This window comes from Nycticebus coucang, chromosome 24 (assembly GCF_027406575.1).
Source record: "Nycticebus coucang isolate mNycCou1 chromosome 24, mNycCou1.pri, whole genome shotgun sequence".
In the NCBI taxonomy this organism is placed as follows: Eukaryota; Metazoa; Chordata; class Mammalia; order Primates; family Lorisidae; genus Nycticebus; species Nycticebus coucang.
In genome coordinates this window covers 30,654,061-30,679,851 of record NC_069803.1, presented here as the reverse complement: position 1 = coordinate 30,679,851, position 25,791 = coordinate 30,654,061, and the positions used below count along the sequence as shown (strand labels likewise).

At 41.4% G+C, this 25,791-nt stretch overlaps 1 protein-coding gene across 3 annotated transcripts in view; it reads right to left on the bottom strand.

Annotated features, from left to right (window-relative positions):
* Nucleotides 1–25,791, bottom strand: part of KAT6A (lysine acetyltransferase 6A) — a 102,227-nt gene that overhangs the window by 8,407 nt on the left and 68,029 nt on the right. For all 3 annotated transcript variants that reach the window (XM_053578300.1, XM_053578303.1, XM_053578302.1), the window contains 7 exons: nt 15,698–15,813; nt 9,826–9,967; nt 8,318–8,479; nt 7,175–7,268; nt 5,273–5,504; nt 4,375–4,582; nt 2,487–3,092 (listed from right to left, as the gene is read on the bottom strand). In XM_053578300.1, the coding sequence (XP_053434275.1) occupies nt 2,487–3,092; nt 4,375–4,582; nt 5,273–5,504; nt 7,175–7,268; nt 8,318–8,479; nt 9,826–9,967; nt 15,698–15,813 (1,560 nt within the window). The remainder of the gene's footprint in view (nt 1–2,486; nt 3,093–4,374; nt 4,583–5,272; nt 5,505–7,174; nt 7,269–8,317; nt 8,480–9,825; nt 9,968–15,697; nt 15,814–25,791) is intronic.

Here is a 25,791-nt window from a genome sequence, read left to right as displayed (position 1 = left end):
TGGGCGGTGCCTGTGGCTCAGTGAGTAGGATGCCGGCCCCATATACCGAGGGTGGCGGGTTCAAACCCAGCCCCAGCTGAACTGTAACCAAAAAATAGCCAGGTGTTGTGGCAGGCGCCTGTAGTCCCAGCTGCTTGGGAGGCCGAGGCAGGAGAATCGCGGAAGCCCAAGAGCTAGAGGTTGCTGTGAGTCCTGTGACATCATGGCACGCTACTGAAGGCAGTAAAGTGAGACTCTGTCTCTACAAAAAAAAAAAAAATTAAAAAAAAAAAAAAAACTCTGAAAGTACTTTGCACATAATCTCATTGCCTGTTATAGTGTTCTTTATTTCACACGAGAAAATAGAATATTTTTCTTTACTTTATAAATAGGCACTATAAACCTGAGGATGGGTTTTATATTTATTTTCATATTTATTTACATTTATTTTCCATGATCACGGAATGAACAGTTAAAATTTTCTCCGCTTCTAGCTTACTAGTCCAATGGAGAATACACTCTCAAATTATATTAAAAACAGTCTTGGAGAAACAGTTGATTCTAGGACTGGGGGTGAAATACCAAGATAAACCTGGAGCAGCTGGTAGGGCTGCCCACAACAAACAAGTGCCCCACAACGGCGACACTGTCTCTGTTAGAGGGACACAGGAGCAAAATGGAAAAAGCTCCTAATGGCCGAAGCTTAAACATTCAATCTCCCTCTGTCGCCTGGGCTAGAGTGCTACGGCATCATCATAACTCACAGCAACCTCGAACTCCTGGATTCAACTAATCCTCCTGCCTTAGCTCCCCAAGTAGCTGGGACTACAGGTGTGCACCACCATTTCCAGCTAATTTTTCTATATATATTTTTTGAGATAGGATCTTGAACCTCTCACCTCAAGTGATCCTCCTGCCTTGGCCTCCCAAAGTGCTAAGGACTATAGGAGTGAGCTACCACATCCACCCTAAGAACACATTTTTAAAAGTAGTATTAGATTATACCTTGAAGTATTAAGTAAATACCTGGGTCCATACTGACACAAGAAATGCTTGGATAAATAAATAGACAGGGAGAAAGTGTGTGGAGAAACCACCCAAGCAGAATTCCAAATAATGTGCCCAAGACACTTTGCTCTTGGCAGGGAGAGTGCCAACTCTCCACATCTGTGGGGTGTGCAGAGTGGCTCCCTTCCAGCACAGTATGGAAAAGGCAAAAAGGGAGTAACTTGACCGTGGAGAAACCCGACAAACACGACCCAACCAGGTGCTCAAGGTGACCTTCGACAGGGAAAAGTCAGAAAATACCTTGCATTTGACACATTATCGACACACAGAGATACACGGGCAGACACCCTTGACCTGATGTGCTGAGAATGACACTCTGCCGCTATGGCCTTCTCTCAAAAACACACAACCTCATTCCAGCATCATGAGGGATATGTCACACAACACCTGACCATTCTCAAAACTGTGAAGGCCGTCATCAAAAAGGACAGTCTGAGCGGCTGTCATAACCACGAAGAGCCTGAAGACACACGACTACCCAAGGTGGGGAGGTGTGCTGGATAGAATCAGGGGACAGGAGGAGGACGTCATGGGACACTGTGGGGACCTGAATCAAGCGTGCAGTCCAGTCACTACAGGTCCATGCCAGCTCACTAATTGCCCACACGTGCCTCCCCAATGCCAGGGGTTAGTAAGAGGGATGTGGGGTACACGGGAACTCTACTTCCTTTGCAACAATTCTATAAACTCTTCCAAAAGGCTTCTTTCAAACAAAAATAGTTTTGCCTTGTTTTTTAAAGCCCTGCTAAAGCAAAGAATGACTTTGTTGCTTTGGATAAAAGTTGTCACCTGCTGCCACAGGTGGGGTTCATCTGGGAAGCTGAGTCTGGCTGCCTTTGGTAGTGCTCAAAGTACACTCCCAGCCTGTACATAATTTAACAGAATTCATTATCATAATCTACATCATTTGTTAATTAACTGGCTATCATTCAAACACTGCAAGATGATGAAACACAGTCTAGAAAATATTTATGCAGTAAGGCCAAGTCAAACCACTGGAAGGAAATGGAGAAGGGGAGAGAGTGGGGGAGCAGCACCGGGCAGACGGGATGAGTGACCGCACTGTGAGCGCCCAGAACAGGAGGCACCGCGGGGCCCGCTTTCCATCCAGCCACGCACACGACACTTCGTCATCTTTTTCTCTGATAGAAACACTCCCAATTTGTATATACTTTTAACATGTTTTTAAAGTCCCTAAAAGTCATGATTTGAACATCAAGCTGAAAAAGTCTGTCAGCCCTTATGATTTCTAAGCTCACTTCCATCATTTCAGACGTTCACTGGCAAGATCAGAAGCTACCAGGCGCTGAGGCTCAAGTCCACCAAACGACTCAGTAGGCATTTCTAAGTGGACCCTTTCAGAACTGCAGGTGAAAATGTGCACAGGCAGCAGCACCCCAGGGAGAAGACACACACACACACGTGCACACGCATGTTACCTTTCGCTTCAGGGTGGGTTTTGTGAGGACTGGCGGGGAACTCGACCGAGGGCTTTCTGGCTCCTCCTCGTCCTCGCTGCTCTCACTGAAGCCCCTCAGGAGAGCCCTGTCGCCATCACTGTAGCGCCGAGGCAGCCTTTCACTTCCTTCCGGCAGCCTGCACTTCAGAGTGTCGGGGCCCCTCCGGAGCTGCCCGTGCCAGGGCTCACCACCCTCACTCAGTCTCCTTTTCGGAAGGTCCGGCTGCCCGTCCTGGCTGGGCTGCTCCTGAGAGGCTCCTGACTGCTCTTCACTTTCAGCACCCTGTTCCTGGGAGGTTTCCGACTTTTCCTCACATTCTCTGTAGTGTTCCTGAGGAGTCGATGATGTCTCTTCCAAGAGCAGTTTACAATCTTTATCACCAAAATGTTCCTGGGTTTTTCTGTTCTTCCTCCCCCAGCGACCCCTCCGAGACTGCTGACTGTTTGTGGGAAGACTATCACGGGGGAGCATTTGTTTGTTCAAACGTGTAGAACTGACTGGAACCGTAACTTCTGGTTTCTTTTCACTTTCTACTGAAGAGTAAGAATCTTGTTCTTTGTCCTCCAGAGACACAGACTTCCCTACCTGAAGTGAGAAAATAAAACAATGCTGTTAATTTTTCACTGTCGTTTGGTTGTATCTACCGATTTTTTTACCTTTTAAATACCAAAATAAGAAAAAAACCCGAGCTTTACAAAGAAAATGAACTATTATTTAATAGCCAACACGAACACTTCCTGTGTCTAGGCGCTGTGATGAGGGCTTTATCCCTGTATCCATTTAACACCCCAACTGTCATGTGAAGCATCATCACTAGGTCCCTTGTTTCGCAGATGAGGCGCCTGAGACACACACAGGAACCTGCACCAGGCTGCACAAGGGCAGAGGAAGCAGCTGGGACGGTGACTGGCTCCAGAGCTTAAGCTCTTAACCACGATGCAAGACTATCTTCAATAAGTGACATTAATCCTCTTTTGAATGTTGAATGAAATTGTTTATGAAATTTCTCAGAAATAAAAACTCATAAACAGAGAAGACAGATCTTGGGGCATGAGCAAGAGGAAGAAGGCATTTGAGAAACATGAAAGAAAATTCATGTAATTTATATTGACTTATTTTTATTCTGAATATTTAATTTCATTTTGAAAATTAAATTGCACTAAAGACAATGAGGGTTTTTTTTGTTTGTTTGTTTTGCAGGTTTGGCCGAGGCTGGGCTTGAACCACTACCCCTGGTATATGGGGCCGGCGCCCTACTCCTTGAGCCACAGATGCCGCTCAAGACAATGAGTTTTTTTATGTGTATCAAAGAAGAACATGGATGTTTAAAGGATAAAGCACTGCTTACCAAAAAAAAAAAAAGGTATCACATGAAGAAAAATATTAAAAACTATGCAATGTGGCACATCTGTCATCAACTCTTTAATGGCTAAAGAGTGTCCATGGAACTTTTTAGTGCTATTAAAAAACCTAAGTGTTTAATTCCCTAATAATCTATTTTAAGGATAATGTATCTTCATTTTTAAACAACTGTCATATTTAGATTCAATTCAGATTTCTCAGTTATTATACAGTTTAAAATTGAGCTGCTTACTGGCATTCTTGTAAGAAACATTTAGTCATAAGTAGACCATTGTAAGAAATTCCATGGTTTCCTAATCCTCCAAGGCTTAAAAAAATACACAAGCAAACCAGACTCTGTCTTCCTGAAATTTCTACCACTGAAATAAAACTGAGATTCTAATGTGAATTTACTTTGTTGGTAAGATATCATAATACATATAATACATAATACATCTCATGAATACTCATGAAAACTAAAAATCTATCTTCTGACATCAAAACTAGAGATGATTCAAACCCTTACACTGGTCTCTAGCACTCTCTCCCGGCACTGTGGCTCTTCATTTTCTCCTTCCTCAGCCTCTTCCTCCTCCTCCTCTGAGACCACAGAGTTGGATACAATGACAGGAGTCCAGCGCAAACACTCTGGGTCGACATCCACAGGTCGCAAGTTCAGCTGAAGCTTTGCCATGTGATCCTGGATAAGTTTTTCCCGGCGGATAATCACAAATCTAGAACCAGAGAAAAGTTTATAGCAACCAACACCGCACAGTATGTACATGAATGACTGTGGAAGCGTAACCCTGGAAAAGCCTGGCGGTGCCGATGAGTGCTTCAAAGACAGCTGCGTGGGAAGAGGGCACAGGGACACATGCTGCCCCGTGAGCCAGCAACGAAACCAGCTGGCTGAACACTGCCCTCCACCACAGCCACGGGCTCTCTCAACACTGCTGTCTCGGTCCTTCCCCGCTGAAGTGCTACTGCACTCTCGTCCTACTCTCTGCTTAGCTCAATGACCCCTTTCTTTGTGAGCTTTTTCTGACCACTTTACACAAGGGTGAACTGTTCTTCCTTTCAAACTGCTTTTCACTTTGTGCCATTTATAGGAAATTAACCATGGCCATATTTTACTTAATGACATTGTTTTTCAAAGTTGTTACTTCTTATAGGTAGCATTATGAAAGAGCCCCCCAATACTAGAAGATGAATGATTCAGGAGCTTAGGTCCAAAGGCTGGGAGAAAGAGCAAAAAAACAGTGAAAAAAATACACACAATGAATCAAATCAAGTATCACTGAAAGGAAAATGATGTCTCATCCCCAAGTGACACGGCGCACAGCAGTTAGCGCCCTGTGCCGGTCATCTGTGCCTGACAGAACCGTCTACTTGGTTTTCTTTCAAAAGTGTAAGGGGGGACTCACTGGTCACTGCGGAAGTCCAGCATGCGCAGGTGGCGCAATGTGGACGTGATGTCCTGAGGGCAGATCCCGGTCAGCTTGCTCAACTTCTTAATGCTGATTTGCTTGTCATTTTGGTGATAAAGGCACTCCAATATTACACTTTTCCAATAAGCCATGTAGGAAAGACGACCTAGATCGGACAGTGGTTTCTCTGGAGACCCTGCTTGGCCTTCACGCTTTGATAACAAATAACCTAAAGAAACCCCCAAATCACAAAACATCAGAGACCCTAAAAATGTCTGATTCACCAAAATAGCAATCCCCTCTTCCACCACCAATCCAAGTATAATTGTAAAGGTGAATTCCTTCAAAAAAAAAAAAAAAAAAAAAAAAAGACAATAAAATGGCAAAACTACTTTAAAACAAATTTGGTGAAAGATTACATAATTTGTATTTACGGAAGATTAGGGAAGCATTATTTTATCTATTGTTAACATAAATTACCTTGTTAAAATATTCAAACTGTTAAAACAACAGGAATCCTCTTAACGGGGTGTGCTCCTGAGACCAGGGCAGCACGGGAGCACAGGAGACAAGCCCCCCTTGCGTGCTCCGTCTGGGCCACTAGATGGCAACTGCTGCTCGTGAACTGGGACACTCAGAAGAAGGCCTAACTTTCACGTCATCCCACTAAGACTCTGGTTCTTTTGTGAGCAGATCAGAGGACACTTCTCACTGTAACCAAAGCTCTCCTCACAATCACCTATCACAATTCTCGGCAAATGACACTGCTAACATGAGTTCGGGGGTCACAGTGAGTGCATGGTGGTGTCACTCTGTCTCTTGTCCAGGATGTAACTCTCAAGAACTGGAGAAGAAAGGCATACATTCCAAGGGCAAAGAATCAAAAACCAGGGTGGCAGGAAAATGTGTTTTCTGGTCACTAGAGAAAAATTAAAAGCCGTCTAAGAATGATAATCTGGAAAAATATAATTACATTAGGAAAAGTAAATAAAAACAAATACTGTAATCAATTTATTTATATACTTCGACAAATACTAATCACCACAAATAAAATGTTTTCCTTAACTTTGCTATTTAATGAAATATATAACATGTCCAATCCTGAGTCCTATTTCAAAACAATGTATTAGAGGAAATAATCTGCGTTACACTCCTACTCCTACTCCAAAAAAAGCAGAAAATGTACAAAATAGTAGCATGTATTTTTTCAATAAAATATGATAAATGGTATAGTTTAAGGCCAAGGAGAATAAGCTTAATTGATCCACAAAGAATTAACTTCTCAATGCTGAATCAAAATCCTTAGTTTGAACTATTATTTCTGCATATACTCCTTTAAGTATTATTTCATAGCATTATATATGGAAAATATTTCCTCAAATTACTATTTTATAATCACTGTAACATTTATTACATACATTTAACTTTCTAAGCATGATTATCAATGTGTAAAAAAAAAAGCAAGTTCCACGATGATCTCTTTAGAACTATTACCTTGAACTTTAAAACTCAGATTAAATTATTTCCTATTAGAGCATAACAAAAAACATACACACCTTTTTTTCAGATAAACAAAAAGAGGGCAGGAATTATATTTCTTTATTAATACTAATTTAGTCATACAACAAAAGTATTGTTGTTAGTGCTACTACATAAAATTAAGTTCCATCGTAAATGGACAGTTGCAAATTAAACATGCTTGTTACAGATCACACAAAATTGTATTCAAAATAAGCTATGTCCACACAAAAGAAAAGAACTTGTGCCTTTAGGTTTTTAAGATCCATATACCAATATGACAAAAGATGCCCACCGCCAATAGTCATCTATAAATCTTTAAAAATTGTACAGAGAGAAAGCCTACAGGAAGAGATAATGAGAAATTAATATAATTCTTACTGAAATCGATGAGAAACCTGCCGTAGCCCTTACGCTGGTGCTGGGGGAGGATCATTATACAGGAGACGTTGTACTTCTGCTGGCAGTGCTTTTCCTGGGAAGACAGAAGCCAAGTTTTAAGATTACAGGCTGGTAAAGCTGAATAGTGATGCTAATTACTGAGAAACAAAGACCAACAGCCACAACCACAGCCCTGGCCTCTGGGAACAGCAATGGACCTCAAGAGAAAAATACCCTACTGGGAGAAAATAGGACAAAGTTAAGTCACTGCCATCACCTAGAAAGCAACCGTCCCAGGAAATAAAAATGTAAAATGAAAACGATGCCGTCCAACACTAGCTGCAACTCAGTCACCAACGCCTGAGACCCGCACAGGCATCTCAGACACGAACAAGCTGCCAGGCTGCACGTGACGGAGCACGACGGGCCCCAGGAGCAAGACGGTCTGTCAGTTATTTTAAAGTTTTATCCCCTGCTCTGGTGCTACACAGGGTAGCCCCACTTCCTATCAGCTGCACCTGACTTTACACAGAAGTCTTGAATGTTGGGTACAAATACACTGCCAATATATTTTAAATTGTATTTAGCTATGAAGTAAAGCCTACTTAAAGAACTCTAAGAAAGTACTTTCCATTTAACTATTTTCTAGACTTAGATTTCACTGTGGCCTTGTTTAAGTAGATGTACAATTTGTATGCTGTTGGACTAGAAAAGAATCTCCCCCCACCAAGGGAATGGAAGATTAAGGAAGGATAAAATATCCTTTAATAAAAAATGTCTTACTCTTATTTCTTTGCCTTAAATTCAAATTAGGAAGAGAAGATTGAAGCTGAGAAAGAGCTCAGAGGTAATGCCTGTTTACTTCACAAGCTCTATCTATTATCACCATGGGAATAGAAGTCATTTAAAAGCTTTTCCTCTTGAGTCCTGCCAACAGTCCATGCTCCAGGGGGAACACAGTCTGTTGAATGTTACTAGGCACCTGCCAGCACGTGGCTGAGTTTCTGAATGTTCTATTTTCTTTTACAAATAGCCAGATGACACCTAAAGGTGCTGCACCCTGCAGTGCCTTCTAGTGAGAACAGCAAAGACTGTGTGAGAGCTCCTTAGGAATTCAAACGAAATTTAAGCCGACATACTTACTTTAGAAAAGTAGCCAACAAGGTGGCAGCCCTTGGCGTCGTTCTGTGTTAGAACATAAAAAAGAAACGGCTCCACATCATAATAGAGGGTTTTGTGGTCAAGAAACAACTTTGCCAAGAGACACAGGTTTTGACAATAAATGGTACTCACGTTCCCATCAACCTAGAGGGAAAAAACAACAGAATGGTCAGCAGAGTCTCTTCTCTTGTAGAGCAACACACAGCAGTTTCCAGCATCTCTCGGCATCCAGCCCTGCAGAGGAGAAGCTGCCGGCGACCAGAAGGCACTGGAACCTACAGGTCTTCCTGTGAAATGGGAGTATTACGATACCTGCTGTTGTAAGACAACAAAATATATAAAATACTATACTTCAACTAAGCAGGAATAGCTACATATGGAGGTGATACTCTGCTTTAAAATACATTTTCTGCTTTTATAAAAAGATTAATTGTAGAAATCATTGGGATGACAAGCTTCATTTTCAAAAGTTTTTAATTCAACAAAAGATCTAAATGCAATCCTTCTAAAATACAACTGTTAGGTAAAACAAGAGATAACTGTAATCTTCTCCCTACAGCAGCCTGAAGCAGTGCAGTCTGACTACCATGATAGGGATCACCTCCAAATACCAGCCCCTGCCAAGCAGAAGCACCCAGTGTGGTCCCTCTGTAACCACCTGGCAAGTGGAACTCAAGACAGCACTGTGCTCCCACTCCTGACAGTCCTGTCTGTGTTCTTAGAGCTGCTAGCGTTTGCCGTTTTATGAAAGATGCCAATGGATGTCCATATTAGTGCTCAAGATTCCTCAACAACCTAAGTAATTAAAATACCCACTAATATACGCTTAAATAGAGAAGCCACCCCTCTTTTCCCTAAGTAAAGAGCCCTCCACTGATCTCTTAAAGTCTTGGGGAAGACTAGGAATAGTGAGGGATTGGATGGACCTGACCATCTGAAATTCTACCACTGTACTAGTTCACAGCTGGTACTCAAACCACAGAACTCAGGATCAAGAAATTAAAGACTACTACTAATAGCACAGAATCACAGACATAGCATAAGTCCTATCTGCATAATAAGATTTACTAATGCCATTTAACACATACCTACGAGACATTTCTTTTAAATAAATAATAGAATTTCTTTCACTTAAATGCCATATTTCATATAGATTCTAAGATGTACTTTTATCACATCTTAACATATGCAAAATTGACTGGCATTATATAATCAAATGGAGTTTAAAAAATTATAAATTAGCAATACTTTTTCTTTTTTAGTGGCACATAAAATAGTAAGGTATATTGATGTTTTTGATTCAATGAAATACAGAATAATTTATTTTGAGGTCAAGCTTGTGCCTAATTCTGCTTCTCACGAAGCTCATTATCTGACTCAATACTGAGTGCACCTCCCACCCCAACCAACTGCACAGTAGCTGCGGTACAGGCGGTCTTGTTTCTGAAATGGAAATGGACAGGACAGCAATTACTAGACATCGACCTTACCTCAAAGACAGAAATATTATTCTTTCGGTAAATCTCATTGGCAGGAGGATGGAACCAACCACATTTCTTCATGTGCTGCTGTAGAATAGTTCTACTTTTCATATATTTTAGACAGAATTCACAAAGATATAATTTGGGCAGCCTGTAAACAATAATTAAATGAAAAAAAAGACAGCTTTATATTTTATGGGATTTCAAATTTTTACAACTGTTACCTCATTAACATCCAGGCAAAAGGGTAGAGAATGTATCATTATCTCCATCAGTCAGTAAAAGAAAGGAAAAGACCCTCAAAACTTAAAAATACACTAATTTATATCACAGCATCCAATCAGTCATCAGGAAGAGGGTGATGGGGGGAGACCCAGCACCCAGCTCAGGGCTCCCTATCAGACGAGTAATTCCCAACGGACAGACACAAAACCTCACGTTCCCTCCTTCTCGAGAATCTCCAACGAACAGACAACAGTCTACCTTCAGAACACACTAGAGGGTGAAAAAGGTATGTTCAAACTATATATTCTTCACTTGTTTACTTCTTTTTTTTTTATTTTTTCATTCATTAATTTTAGAAAATCAGTATTTGTTAATTACTTACTGTACATCAGCCCTTGTGCTGGGCACAGTGCTCAGTAAAATGAACGCAGAGTGTACCCTGCGAAGACAGACTCTGGGTGTGTCTGTAAGCAGGAAATTCTAACACTTAGTATGTTCTGTCAAGTCAGGGCACACTACACTACCTTATTCCTTCCACCCCTAAAATTCTGGCTCTACCCTGGGTAAGTATCAACATATGAAAACCTGTTAAGTCAACAAGTGAAATTAATGACTGAAATTATTCTTTCACATGTTCTCAGTTGTTAATTTATATTTATTCAATAGTCTCACTATTTTAGCGGTAGTTTAATAGGACTTCTTCCTCATAATATCCTCCTAAGTAGGTGGGACTACTAATTTTTCTATTTTATGTAGAGATGGGGTCTCACTCTTGCTCGGGCTGGTCTCGAACTCCTGACCTCAACCAATCCTCCCACCATGGCCTGCCAAAGTGCTCAGCTACAGGTGTGAGCCTGGCCTGAACTCAGTCTTATAGGTGCCTCACAACTGCCTTCCCAGATATCCGGACTTTGAATAATTTCTTCTTAAAAGAAGGCAAAAGAATGAGTTCTAAGTAAATGTGTTAGAACCAAGCCCACTGGGTTATATCATTAAAAATACCCAAAGGGAATCGTTTGAAAAAGCTCTTGGTAAAACAAAACATTTCTTTTAGTAGCAGCATGAATAGCTGTAGTTTTCTCACTGAAAAAATATATCCTATAGCAAGAACTACACAAAATGAAATGTAGTTAATGGAGATTGTGAATACTCCTAGCCCTGGAGAATACTGCCCAGGGCAGCCCTGGAGGGGCTGCTTTTGGTGACCTCCTTCCTAACAGCACCTCTGTCTTGACCATCAAAAAGCTCTGGTCAACTACATCAAGGGGTGTTGCCTCCGCACCTGAAGTTCACTGGAGAGCCTGCCACCATGCTGATCCCCGCCTGGGAACAGGGCTGGGCTGCAGCCAGATGTGCTGCCCTTACTTGTAGGATGATGCAAATGTTCTCAGGAATTCCTATAGTACCTCCTAGCTTTTGAACACTGATCAAGATAGCAGCAGTTTATGTGGACTTTATAATAGATCAACTTGTAGTGAACTTTTAATATGACAATAAAAATTATATTAAATTTTACTTAAAGATTTATGGTATAAGCCAGGTGAGATCAATCTGACTACCCATGCTACATGGAGGAACACACAGTTATGGCTACACGGTAAGAGAGGCGGGAGCACAGTCTGGTCTGCCACTTACAAGCTGTGCGTCCCAACATTATTTGCTAGGCCCTGGTCTGTAAAATGATGACAGTAATATCCACCTCACAGAATTATTCCAGAGATGCTTAGGCCAGTACCAAGCTCAATGAACAGTGATTACAGCTGCTATTATTTCTGATTACTGTTGTTTTTGTTCTTCTCATATCCATTTCACTTATTCATCATTTAACAGCTGAAAGCATTAAGGATTCTGTTTGGTTTCATCTTCACTGGGATTATGGGAATCATCAAACCTGGTTCTAGTGACAATCTCATAATCTGTGCATGAAAGGCAGAGGGAGCTTTCTCAGTGCCTCTGTCACATGGGAATCTGCCTCGTCCAGGTCTCCCAAGGGTCGCAGAGAGGGCACCGTGAAGCTACACTCCGAGCCGCTCAGCGGCAAAGCTGTGTCCCACGATCACAATTTCCTTTGCCCTCAGCCCACCTAAGTCATGTTTTTTGTTTGTTTGTTTGTTTTTTTTAAAAGTTGGGGAATCAATGAGGGTACAAAGAACCAGTCATGTTATTATGGCAGGAGCAGGGTCCTCTGCCTCTCCCCTGTGTGGGCACCACAGGGCTCGTTGAAGGAATTTACAGTTTAACTCCATTTTACATTCTTCAATGTCGGAGACTCAGTCTGCTCCAAACATAGCAGTATTACTGTTTCTGTTTTGCTTTTTAAAGTCAGGGATGCAAGATTACTTAATACACAACACACACAAATATCCAGATATTATGGGACACTTCCTGAAGCAGTGGTTCTCAACCTTCCTGATGCCGCAATGTATTATCATTGTTAAAAAGGGGTCAAGACCCCCGAGTTGAGAACTGCTGTCCTAAAGCATAATCTCACTTCCCAAAAGAATTTTCCTCCTGTGATGTTTTCTTTTTTTTCTTGGTCTAACTGCTCTGTTTTTGCATGCTCTAGGATTTGGAATTTTTTTTTAAGTTTTAAAAACTTAATAATGTAAAAATAATTTAGTATAAAAAGGCATTAGAAGATAGAGGTTTATTATTTGGAAAATACACAATTAACATTTTTAGTTAACTAAAGTTTAAAAGAACTCAGAAGTAAAACAGCTTAAACTCATTTAAATATATGTAGTTTTTTTGTAAAGTAACTTAGAGGCTTAGAGCCTGTAACTCAGCAGTTAGGCTGCCAGCCACATCCACCAGGGCTGGTAGGTCCCAGACTGCTAAACAAACAAACAAACAACAACAAAAAAAAATAGCCGGGCATTGTGGCGGGCGCCTGTAGCCCCAGCTACTTGGGAGGCTAAGGCAAGAGAATTGCTTAAGCCCAAGGGTTTGAGGTTGCTGTGAGCTGTGACACCACGGCAATCTACCGAGGGTGACAAAGTGAGATTCTATCTCAAAATATAAATAAATAAAAGTAACTTAGAGAACTTTGAATATAAAGACAGAAGAAAAGTCATAATTACTAAACAATCTACTAAATTACAGAATATTTTCTGTTAAAAAACCTAAAGAACCCTCCACAATGGATAAGGTAATGGATAGAAAATATGCAAAACTCTGCGTAAGGGAGTTGCTGAACTCACAGTTCTTACCCTGTGATTCCTGTTACACTTTATAGTAACTTCTTTTCTGCTGGCACTGTTCATTCCTTCGCTGATAACCAGTATCCCTCATACCCAGTTCAAGTGACAATCTCATCAAAACAAAAGCCACATTTTCTTTTTCTTTTCTTTCTTTTTTTGGAGACAGAGTCTCACTATGTCACCCTGGTAGCTGGCGTCACAGCTCCCAGCAACCTCAACTCTTGGGCTTAACTCTTGCCTCAGCTTCCCAAGTAGCTGGGATTACAGGCACCTGCCACAACTCCCAGCTATTTTTTTGTTGCAGTTGTCATTGTTGTTCAGCTGGCCCAGGCCGGGTTCAAACCCACCAGCCCCGGTGTACGTGGCTGGTGCCCTCCCAACTGAGGGGCCCCTACCACATTTTCAATGAATCCTTTCAGCATCTTAAGAGACTACAGTTCAAGATTCCATTCTCATCATTCTCTGGAAAGAGCTGAGGCTAGCTCTCTATTTCCATTCTTTTTTTTTTTTTGAGATAATCTCACTTCGTCACCACTGCTAGAGTGTTGTGGCGTCACAGCTCATAGCAACCCAGACTCTTAGGCCTAAGTGATTCTCTTGTCTCAGCCTTCCAAGTAGCTGGGACAACAGGTGCCTGCTACAACACCTGGCTATTTTTAGAGACGGGGTCTTGCTCTTGCTCAGGCTCATCTCAAACTCCTGAGCTCAAGCAATCCACCTGCCTTGGCCTCCCAGATCTATTTCCATTCTGGAATCTATTAATGTTCTCTCCTGTCTGGAGTAGAAGAGACAGGGGCCTGTGGTTTCAGTCTCTCTGTACCACAATCCCTGCACCAGCTGACAGAAAAAAGTGGAGCATTCTTGTGATTTGGAGCTTGCAAAGAGCTCACTAATAATGTTACTTTAAACCTGATGAAGAAAATCAATTCCTTAGCACATTTCTTCTTGATCATATACGATCTTGCCTATCCAGAACTCCCAAGAAATGAGTCCCTTTGAACATCTAAGTTCTGGAGGTAGTTGAGAAATTTCCTGCCATCTTTTAACATCTATATAAACATTATGTAAATATCTAGTAACATAGAAATATAATTTAAGCTTCTCTTAAAGTCCAATGAATTGTTGTCCCTCCCTGACACAGAGAGCTGCCTTGAAGACACAGTTCAGAGCTAACCCACTCTATGGTAAATGGCTCTCAACTGCTGTGATTCACGAGCTTGTGTGTTAATTTCTTAGAGTTTTGATTTTTCCTCTTTTTTCGTTAGCTGCTACTTCGTGGAGGTCAGTGTTTATAATGGTATTCTTACTCATATTTTTCTACTTCTGCTATAGACCTGGAAACCAGGGAAGCAGCTATTACCTTGTATGGAACTAAAAAATAAAAAAGATACTGAGTTTTACTGGATGACCCTTTTAACAACTATGCTAACCTATTGCCATCTTCTTGGAAATAACCCATGGTAAAGCTCTCTACTTAAAGATCTTAATAAGTGTTACTACAATCAATTTTGTCAACGTTTCAGACAGACCATGTTATTAGGTAAGAAGTCACATGATTAAGAATCCTCTGACTGTGTACTCAACCCCCAGAGCACCATAACTTATCATTCCTCCCAACACCCTCCCTCCTGCTAAATGGAAAACTGAGGGGTAAGTCGTCTATAGATTAGAGAGCATTAACGTGGCTGCTGGACTTCAAAAAATAAACCAGTGTTTAATTTTTGATCAGATCTTATTTCATCTCTTTGAATTTCAACACTAAAGAAAAAAATAAAACTGACATTATTGAGCACTTACCATTTTCTAAGTGATTTACATGTTTTAACTCATTTAATGTTCATAACAACCCTGTGAAGTAAGTACAATTAGTCTCCCCATTTTACAGATGAGGAAACTGAGGCCCAGAGTAGTTAGGTAACTTCTAATGTGACAAGGTTTATAAATTTCAGAGTTAAGTCATGAAACCAAATCAGCTCCACCTAACACATTGCCTTATCCCAAAAAGCTGGTGAGTGACTGATTTTCCTGTCTGGAAACCCAAGCTATTTAATTACAGTTTCAGACAATTTTTCCAATCATTCCCGGGAAAACAAACCATTCACTAAGTTTCTTAAATCATAAACATCTCGATCAAACATTACTCAAGTAAAATGTATTAATTTATATATATATATATATATATATATATATATTTCTTTGTTTTTTAAAAAAAATGGTTAGTGAAGACATTCCCCTTTTATTCCAACCACGTTTCAGGTTACAGAAGAGAAAACCTAAAGCCAATGGGGACCGAGTGGCTGCCAAAGTGAGCTGCCACTAGGAATATGTGAAAGCACCCGGTTTCCTCCAGTGTAAATGTGAAGAGAGGAGCAAAGTCAGTATCGTCAACGTCCTTCTCAATCAAAGGTTCTCAGGATCTAACAACAGAAGAAGGTAAAGTGTCTCTCAAAACATACCGTGAGTATTCTTGAGGATACGGGGAGGAGTACCAGGTGTGAATTTCATACTTCCCGAACTCAATGATGGAGGGACAGCGGACTTGTGGATCAGGGGGACCAGTCACTCCAACTTTCTGTGCAGTCAAGGTTAAAAAGTCAGCTCCATTAGATACACTGAGATAACAAAGAGATCTGAATCTAAGGTTGTCAGGGTTCCATAGGAGAACAACAATAATAAACAAGCCAGAAACAAGTTTATCTGAAATAAGTAAGTTGTATTATTCTTTAAATCGAGCACCCAGATGAAGAATGAAAATACTAATAAATTTCTTAGAACCAAACACAGCTGGTATGACTGCATTTTCTATATTTAATAACCCTGAGAACATTTTCCTCAACTAAACTCATTCACTGAATGACTTAGTTATTTAGTAGAAACACGTGGCACTTGGTGATGTAATTTTTCTAAGTGTGTGTGTATGAAACCCTACTGAAATCACACACAGCCACCTCAGCTGACAACAAAGGGAATGCCTGCTGACCGTGCAAAAACACACAGAGAAGGACAGTTTGATGGTTCAGGACAGTACATCTTCAAGGACAACGTAAAGAGCTTTAATTTCACAGTACACCTGAAATCCCCTTCATTAGTAGTTTGACCAAAGGGAAAAATACTTTGTTATGTAGGGGCTAAATCTTTTCTCTACCTTCTGTTCAAAATAAAAACAAGCTCTTTGCCCTTTATCCCTGCAATAACTGAACAACTACTCACCCCTTAAAAGATTAACTTTTAAAGCTTTTATGATTTGCTTGACGAATTCAAACACAGCCATTGCTAAGAACAACAAAGACTAGGTTTTAAAACCTTAAATTCAAAGGTAATTTGCTCTGCTCTGAACCCAATTTAGCAACAGACTCATATATACGTGTGTATGTGTTTAACACCAATGCTCCGTGAATATTAACTGAGAAAACCAGAATTTAGCCTAATCGAATACAAGTATGAATAATTCCTCATCAAAAGAACCAAAAACATCCTTCAATTTATGCTGTGGAGACCACTAAAAGATTCTTCCGTTGGAACCTAGAGACACACACACCCCTTATAACAAAACTAAAATGATCAGAGTTTTTATCCACTGACTTTACGTAAATTCAGTTTTAAGAAAGAAGCCTCTTCATTACAACTCATTTTAAAGCTCTCCCTGATCTTCTTATTATTCTCTTTTATAAAAGGCCAGGGGATTTATCTCAGGTTTCGTACTGGGACACAGCCAAGACAAACCTCAGCTCTTCCTCAGACACCTCAGAACAAAAGACAAGCATCTATTTCTCAGATGAACTGTGTTGTAACACCAAGTACTGAGGCTCCTCCAAATACAAAAATAATGAAGAAATACACAAAGCAGGGTTAAAATAAGATTTTTTTTTCATTTCTCAAAACCAAAATAGAGCTTTGTAAAAAAGATTTTTGAAGTTATTCTTTAAATTATTATATACATGCCAGAACCAAGTACTACAGCTCACAAAGCTTATCTTTTATTGTCATAGCTCAAAATAAGAACAGTATAAAAAATTTTCAGAACAACCAAATACCATAAATCTAATCTAACTTCCTGAGGCAAGAACCCCACAGGGAGCCCCAAAGCTGAGGACGACCTGCTGCAACGCCACCTGCTGCCTCAGGGGCTTCCCGTCCACGGCCCACCGCTCCTCCAGGCGGATGCCGGATGTGAAAGTGGAGATCCAGTTCCAGTACAGCTGTTTGCACATCACTGCGAGCAAGAGTCTGTCCAGAACCGGACTGCAAAGGGCTCCTCTCTGCACACAGCAACACCCCTGCACATGCGCACCGGGTGCTGCCAACACCCCCAGCTCCCTGGAGCAGCCGCCCACGTGGGGTGGGAGTTACCCAGCTCCCCACACAGAGGCAGCAAGGGCTGCAGCTGCACCAGTCCTTGCCAAAACCAGATTGTCACATCTCAGTTACAAGGTCACCTCACAAGGTCACTCATTCCTTTTCAATTTTTTGCCCAAATTCTTTTTCATTAAACATGCGACTTTTCAAAGCAGCAGGTATCAAATATAATCAAGGGCATAAAAACAAGTATTTTAAAAATTTAACTCATTTTGCCACCTCATGTCCCCATTCTCATTTGAATATACCAAATTCTTTAAAAGATGACCTATAAGCCAGGCCACAATTGGTCTTTTAATCTCAGATCACTAAGAGGGAGCACTAAAAAAGCACTAGTAATTAGGCTAAACCAAAAGAAAACCTTAAATATGCTTAGGAGAAACAAAACTCTCAGCTTACATTAGAATTACCTAATTACACTTTCTGCTATAAAAAAAAAAAAGCCACTCCATCCTCAACTCTGGATCTGGTACAAATGCCAAAATTACATAAGTAAGAAGATTATGCAGAAGAAAGATAATCAGGTGTATGTAAGTAATTTATCACTTCATGTAGAAATTTCTTTTTTCTTTCTCCAAAGAAAATGCAGGTGTCCAATAAGCACATGAAAAGATGCTGCAGGCTCCGGCCACAGCACGGTGGTTACAGCACCAGCCAGGCTCGGGCCCACAGCCCAGTGGTTACAGCAGCAGCCACATACACGGAGCTGGTGGGTTCGCACCCGGCCAGGGCCAGCTAAGCAGCAATGAGAACAGTAACAAAAAAATAGCCGGGCGTTGTGGCGGGCACCTGTAGTCCCAGCTACTCAGGAGGCTGAGGCAAGAGAATCACTTAAGCCCAAGACTTTGAAGTTGCTGTGAGCTGTGTCACCACAGCACTCTACTGAGTGACATAGTGAGACTTTGTCTCAAAAAAAAGGAAAAGATGTTGCATGTCATTAATCCCTACAGAGCAAAATCATACCACAAGTAGGTGCTGCTTCATACCCACGGGCATGGCTGTTATTTTAAAAACAAAATAAAACACAACACCAAAAAATAACAAGCACTGGTGAGGATGTAGAGAAACTGTCACTCTTTCCCACAACTAGTGGGAATGTAAAATAGTACAGTGCTGTGGAAAACAGTATAGTGGTTCTCAAAAAAATAAGCAGAACTAGCACATGATGTAGCAATCCGCTTCTAGGTCTAAACCCCAAAGAACTGAAGCTGATGGCAGCACTATTCACAACAGCCAAAAGGTGGGAAAATCCAAGTGTCCCTTGATGGCTGAATGGCCAAACGAAATGTAACATGTATTTTTCAGCCTTAAAAAGGCTATTCTGACAGATGGATGAACCTCGGTGGCACTCTATGTAAGCGAAATAAGCCAGACACAAAAGAACAAATACAAGATCCACTTACATGAGATCCCACGACCAGTCAAATCAAAAAAGACAGAAAACAGAATGGCGGTTGCCAAGGGCTGGGAGGATGGGCAGTGACTACTGAATGGGCACAGTCTCAGTTTTGCAAGATGAAAGGTGCTGGAGATTGGTAGTGGTGATGGTCGAACGACAATGTGACTCTACTTACTGCCAGTGAACTCAAACATCCCCCTCAACACCTCCTCCTGTACACTCTGTCACCTTAGCGGATGGCAGCTGTGTCCCCCACCCCGCAGTGTTCTGAGCCCCCCTTTGAACCCTTGTTTTCACAACCATCCAATCCATCACATATCCTTAATGAGCAGAATTCCAATTTCACCACTACGATCCATTTCTCTTACTTGGATAATTCTAATAGTGTCCTTAATTTTTTCTTGCTTCTGTACTGCCTCCCTCCATCTGAACAGCAGCCAACGAAATCCTGTTAAAACCTAAGTTGATCCTGCCATTCTTTGGTTCAAAACCCTCCAGGGGTTGCTGTATCATTCAGAATAAAAGCTAGTCCTGACAATGGCCAAGACCTTCCAGAATCTGGCTCCCCTTCACCTCTGTGTCCTTGTTATCTACTACCCTTCCCCTTCCTCGCTCAGCTCTAACACACTGGCCGCCTGTGCTTCCTCGATCACACCAAACACAAATCCCGATCCAGGGCCTCTGCATTTCCTGTTTCTCTGCCTAGAATGCTACTCCCTGATTCCTACATGGCTCGTCTCCGCACCTCCTTCAGGTCTCTAAGCCCTCGCCACCAACTCAACAGTGCACACATTCATCCTCTCCCACCCGTGTTTCTCCATGACACACCGCCTGGAACACAACCCACTTCACCCCTTTCCAACCTAAGCTCAACTGTAAGCTCCCAAGAATAAGGACTCTTCAACGAATCTCTTTTTTCACTGCTCTATCTCAGGTGCTTAGAACATGGTGACCAGAACTCAATAATACTTATTACTCAAGGAATGTTATCTATGACAGTAGCTGCAGTTACTACTTAGGAGGTCTCAGCCACCTGTGTGCTGCCACATACTCCAGCACATCTCCCACCCAAAGCCTTCCTGTGTGTCCGTGTACACAACAGTCTGCCAAAGCTTTCCAATTTACATTCCACACTATCCCACAGCTTACGTAGGGGTGGTCTCTCCCCAACCTAAATAAGCTCCTCTTCTTACATTCCTACATTTACTACCACCACCTACTCAAAAAGAACTCCAGACAACCTACGTGGTTCACTGTCTCCCTCAGTCCCAACTCAACCCTGGATCTCTTTCGTTCTATCTTAAATCTTTCTCAAAAACCCCATCTCTGAGACCATCTGTCTCTGCCCACCACCTGTCTCCTCTGCCTTCTTTCAGGCCCTAGTCACTTTTCTTGTTCAGGTTTTCTTCAGTCCATGGCTCACAATATCACCAGAGTTGAATTTCTAAAATGCAAATAAACGTCACCCAATTTTTAAAATATTTTACATTCCTTAAGAGCTATTTAACTACTTTAAAGAGCTACTTTACCTACAAGACAAAGTATAAACTCCGTGACATGAAACACAGGACCGTCATGAACTAGGACCTGTCTTCCCCTCATCTCTCACTTGAACTCCAGCCAAACAAACTACATGCAGCTCCAACCTGCTCACACCGACCTGCTGCTGTGTCTTACCCAGTAGTAAACGCTCACACTCACTCCTTCTTTCAACATCCTGCTCACAAGTCACCCCCCCCTTGAAGACTTCCCCACCAACCCTAGTAAAACGCCTGCCTGTTCATTCTCACAGAGTAATTCTGCTCACTTTTATGTAACATTATATCATAAACTAGGAGTTAAGAGTTAAGACTTTGGAGTCAGATTACCTGGGTTCGAATGCTGACTCTGATATTTAACGACTGTATAACTTTAGGTAAAATAACCCTTATAAAGTTTCAATGTCTTTATCTGTAAAATGGTGGCAAATAATTAAAAACAAGGTCGAATTAAATGTAATTGATATATAATGCCAAATATAGTACCTGGCACATTGTAAAAAGGTACCTATTATTAACCACATGACTTTAATTATTTGTTTATACAGAAATCTCCCTTCATCACAGGACATAAGTTCCCAAACCCCCAGGGAATGCCTGAAACTACAGATAATGTCAATTATTATATAAGTTGAGTGTGCCCAATCTGCAAATCCAAAATCTCAAACGTTCTGAGCACCAACATGACACTCACTGATTTCCGATTTGGGATGTTCGACCAGTAAGTACATAATCAAATACTCCAAGATCCAAAGAAAGACCAAAACACTTCTTGGTCTCAAGCATTCCAGATAAGCTGTACTCAACCTGTTTTTCATATATATATATATATACACACTTATGATAAAGTTTAACTTATAAATTAGGCATACTAAGAGATTAATAACTAATAATAAAATAGAATAATTGTAATAATATGCTATAATAAAAATTATGTGAAGGTCTCTCTCTCTCTCTCTCTCTCAAAACATCCTACTGCCCTGTACTCACCTTGCTTTGCTGATGATGTGAAATGACACGATTCAGATCCTGGCTGACCCTGAGTAAACGAAGCCACAGAAAGTGAAACCTCAGATCAGAGGACGACTCTCAATACCAGAGGCAGTGACATCACTGGCCCATCAGATCAGCAATTATCAGAGGACCTGCTACGTGTGAGGCACGATTGGAAATGATACAGAAAACAAAGTGCTTGCCCACAAAGGGTTATAACACGGCAGTTCCTGCTTCACACGGCACCATGTTAATGGAAAGGTGTGCACATCAGAATGTGTCCTCACTCCTGAAGCAACAGACTTGATCTTAATGCTGATACGCACGGGTTTCAGTTAACCATGCACATTGTGGCTGCCTGTAGTTTAATTTGAGAAAAAATAAGGTAGATTGTTGGGCAATGGTTAAGAAATAAAGATTAAATGAGTTGACATTTGCAAAACCCTTAAAGCACTAAGCCATCCATGCAGTAAGCACTAAACAAACGTGAACTTCTACTTGCTATCTTAGTGGCAGGGTCTAGCAATACGTAGGTAAACAGGAAACGTGTCTCTGCCCTCCAGCTGGAGATACCACAGTAGTGCCCACTTATTTGAGGTTTTGCTTTCCAGGGTTTCAGTTGCCCGTGGTCAGCCTCAGGGCAAATTTTACCCTTTCATATCATGACAAGAAGAGGGGTATATATGATACAATAAAATATCTTGAGAGAGACCACATTCACATAACTTTTATTATTACAGCATATTATTATAATCATTCTATTTTATTAGTTATTATTGTTAGTCTCCTGTGCCTAATTTATAAATTAAACTTTATCATGGGTATGTATGTATAGGAAAACACACAGTACAGTATATACACAAGTAGAACTCAGTACTACCCATGATTTCATGGGGGGTGTGTGTGTGTGTGTGTGTGTGTGTGTGTGTGTGTGTGTGTGTGTCTTAGAATGTATCTCCAGCAGATAAGAGTAAAATAGTAAAGCAGACATTTCTTCCTTAAATCTGCAGATAATGTGTTTACACTACCTGGTAAGCCCCAATCCTCTCAATTAACCTACATCTCATCTTCCTCTAGCCCTGCTGCCCTTGTGATGATTTTGGATCACACACACTCTGGCCACGGTGTGCTCTGAACACGTGGGAGGAGACCGTGTCAAGCCTGCCGGGCGCGCTCTGCCGCTGCTTACTGTTTACCTTCCTGTGCACCTCTACCTATCTGCACTTACACGCCTAATGATTTTTCTACCCTCATACCATCATTTTTACAGCATAATGCCTGATATTGCTGTGATTAATGGCATAGAATTTGAAATCACATAGGCCTAAGTTTTAATTCCAGTTCTACTATTATCAGTTATGTAACTTATAGGGAGGTACTCAACTAAAAGATCAGCTTCCTCATAATGTAAAATGGGGATAATCATCTCTGTCTCACAGGGTTAATAAGGTTTTGTTGAACCTGGCTTATTTTAGTAACTACGTAACTTTTTTTTTTTTGAGACAGAGTCTTACTCCGTGCCCTCGGTAGTGCTGTGCTGTCACAGCTCACAGCAACCTCAAACTCCTGGGCTCAAGCCATCCTCTTGCCTCAGCTTTTTTTTTTTTTTTTTAGCTCTTCATTTTTAGTAGAGAGGTCTCACTCTTGCTCAGGCTGCTCTTGAACTTGTGAGCTCAAGCAATCCACCCAATACAGCCTCCCAGAGTGCTGGGACCACAGGTGTGAGCCACTGTGTCCAGCCACTATTTAACTCTTCATACAAGGCAGAAAATAACTTCAATAGCCCACACAGATTTCAAAAATGCTCTGTAACTTTTAAGAACCACACAAAACCAACAGAATCCTTCAAAATCAGAAAGCATTAAAATGGGCATAAAAATATGATGCTCTCTCCACTATTTATCCCTAAGAAAAGGTGGCCGTTTTTCATCCTTTGGAACAACCTGGATGGTTTGGGAGAACACTCTCCTAAATCTCGCAAGACTGAAAAAACAAACATCCCAGGTACTTATACCAATTAAAAATGAGGAGATTAACAATCAGGAGGAGAGGGGCTCAGGAGCTCCCCGCACAGCGGCGTGGGTATACAGGGCACTGTCCTAGGCGGAGGACACAACTGCAACTCTGAATTCTCCTTGTCATGTGTAAATTATGTAACCTAATGGACTGTTCCCTCATATTAATCTCAAATGAAAAATATATATATATTGTGTTCTTTTTGGTGGTATTTCATGTAAAAATCATCCTATATATTTTAAGGCTGTTCACACTGCAGTGGAATGAGCTGAATGTAGACGCTTCTTTCTGCTGACGGATCCTGAGAAAAGTCATTTCCTTTAAGCTCATACAATCCTATTTGACATAAAATTCTACAACAAAAACCTACACTACTCATTTTTTTATGCTTCTACTTTCAGAGGTGGCTCTTCTTTCTGGAAGTGCATGTTGTACAGCTGATGACAGAACACAGTACTAGGCAAACTGTGTCCTACTTCACCTACTGCCTGAGATAATTTAAAGAAATTAAACCCAATTAATGGTTGACCTTTATAAAAAAATCCTACTAAACATTTCAATAATTGAATTAATACTTCACACAAAGTTTAATTATTCAAGATAATCACTATGAGCAAATATTGGACTTGCTTTTATGAACAAGTCTCCTCTAGTCTGTAACTTCTAAGACAACAGAAACCACATCTTGCTGACAGCCCCGCACCTGGCGAGGGTCTAACACACAGCAGGCACCGTGTGCTGCTTGTCGGGTGGCTTTCGATACTAACTCCTCTGTCATCTGTCTTCTGCTGGTGCTGGCTGTAAGACTATCCAAGATACTATAATAAAATCTTCCTGAAAAATTTTTGAAACCCAGGTTCAAGTGCTTCTACTAAGACTTAATTACTATCAAAAATGAGTTCCTGCATTATCTTCACGAATCCTTTTGTCGTTCCAAACATCCTCTTATCTAATCAACATTAACTTTCTCAACTGACTTCAGTTTGTTACATTAGAGAGCGTGGACATCATCTTTGATAATCTTGCTCCCTCAAACTTCACATCAAATCTATCATCAAGGTCTGTTGATTCCATCTCCTAAATATATTCCAACTCCCACTCCTTCTTTCTCATTTCCACTCTGCTGTCTTGTTTCACCCGATCACTGAAGCCGACAAAGTGGTTCCCCTAATTCTACTCCTGCTCAATTCCAATTCATTCTTCACGCAATGCCCAAGAAAAAAACAGTATTTAATAAAACCCGGATCTTGCTATTTCCTGCTAAAAACCATTCACCATCCAACGGCTCCCATTACAATTATGATAGAACCCCACGCCCCACGTCCCACTCCAGTCTATCTTCTCAGCCTCACATCTTGTGTGACTTTTACAATCATTATATTCTAGTTACACTGAACACAGAAGTTCTTCAAATTTATCAAGTTCTTTCATGCCTCAAGATGTTTATATAGGCAGTCTCCTTATGTTTTGAATTCTTCTCCCTAGCTCTTTGCCATACTCACTTTTGGCTCCTCTTTTAGAACTCTGTATGAATTGTTACTTTTTTTTTTTTTAAGACAGAGTCTCACTCACTCTGTCATCCTGGGTAGAATGCCTTGGAATCCTACCTCACAGCAACTTCAAACTCTTGGGCTTAAGAGATCCTCTTCTGGGCGGCGCCTGTGGCTCAGTCGGTAAGGCGCCGGCCCCATATACCAAGGGTGGCGAGTTCAAACCCAGCCCCAGCTGAACTGCAACAACAACAACAAAAATAGCCGGGCATTGTGGCAGGCGCCTGTAGTCCCAGCTACTCCAGAGGCTGAGGCAGGAGAATTGCTTAAGCCCAGGAGTTGGAGGTTGCTGTGAGCTGTGTGATGCCACGGCGCTCTACCGAGGGCCATAAAGTGAGACTCTGTCTCTAAAAAAAAAGAGAGATCCTCTTCCTCAGCCTCCCAAGCATCTGCCACAATGCCCGGCTAGTTTTTCTATTTTCAGTAGAGATGGGGTTCTCGCTCTTGGTCCGGTTGGTTACAAACTCCTGAGCTTAAGTGATCCATCCACCTGGGCCCCCCAGAGTGCTGGGATTACTGGTGTCAGACCCTGTGACTGGCCTAAATCCTTACTTCTTCACAGAAGTCTCCCCTTCTCACACACCCTTCAATGTCAGCACACGGAGCGCCGCAGGAGGCCCGTGTGGTCTCTCACGGCATTCTCCCTTCTTCCTACTGCCTGTTAGTCTCCTAATTATTGCTGTGACCCTTTATCGTCT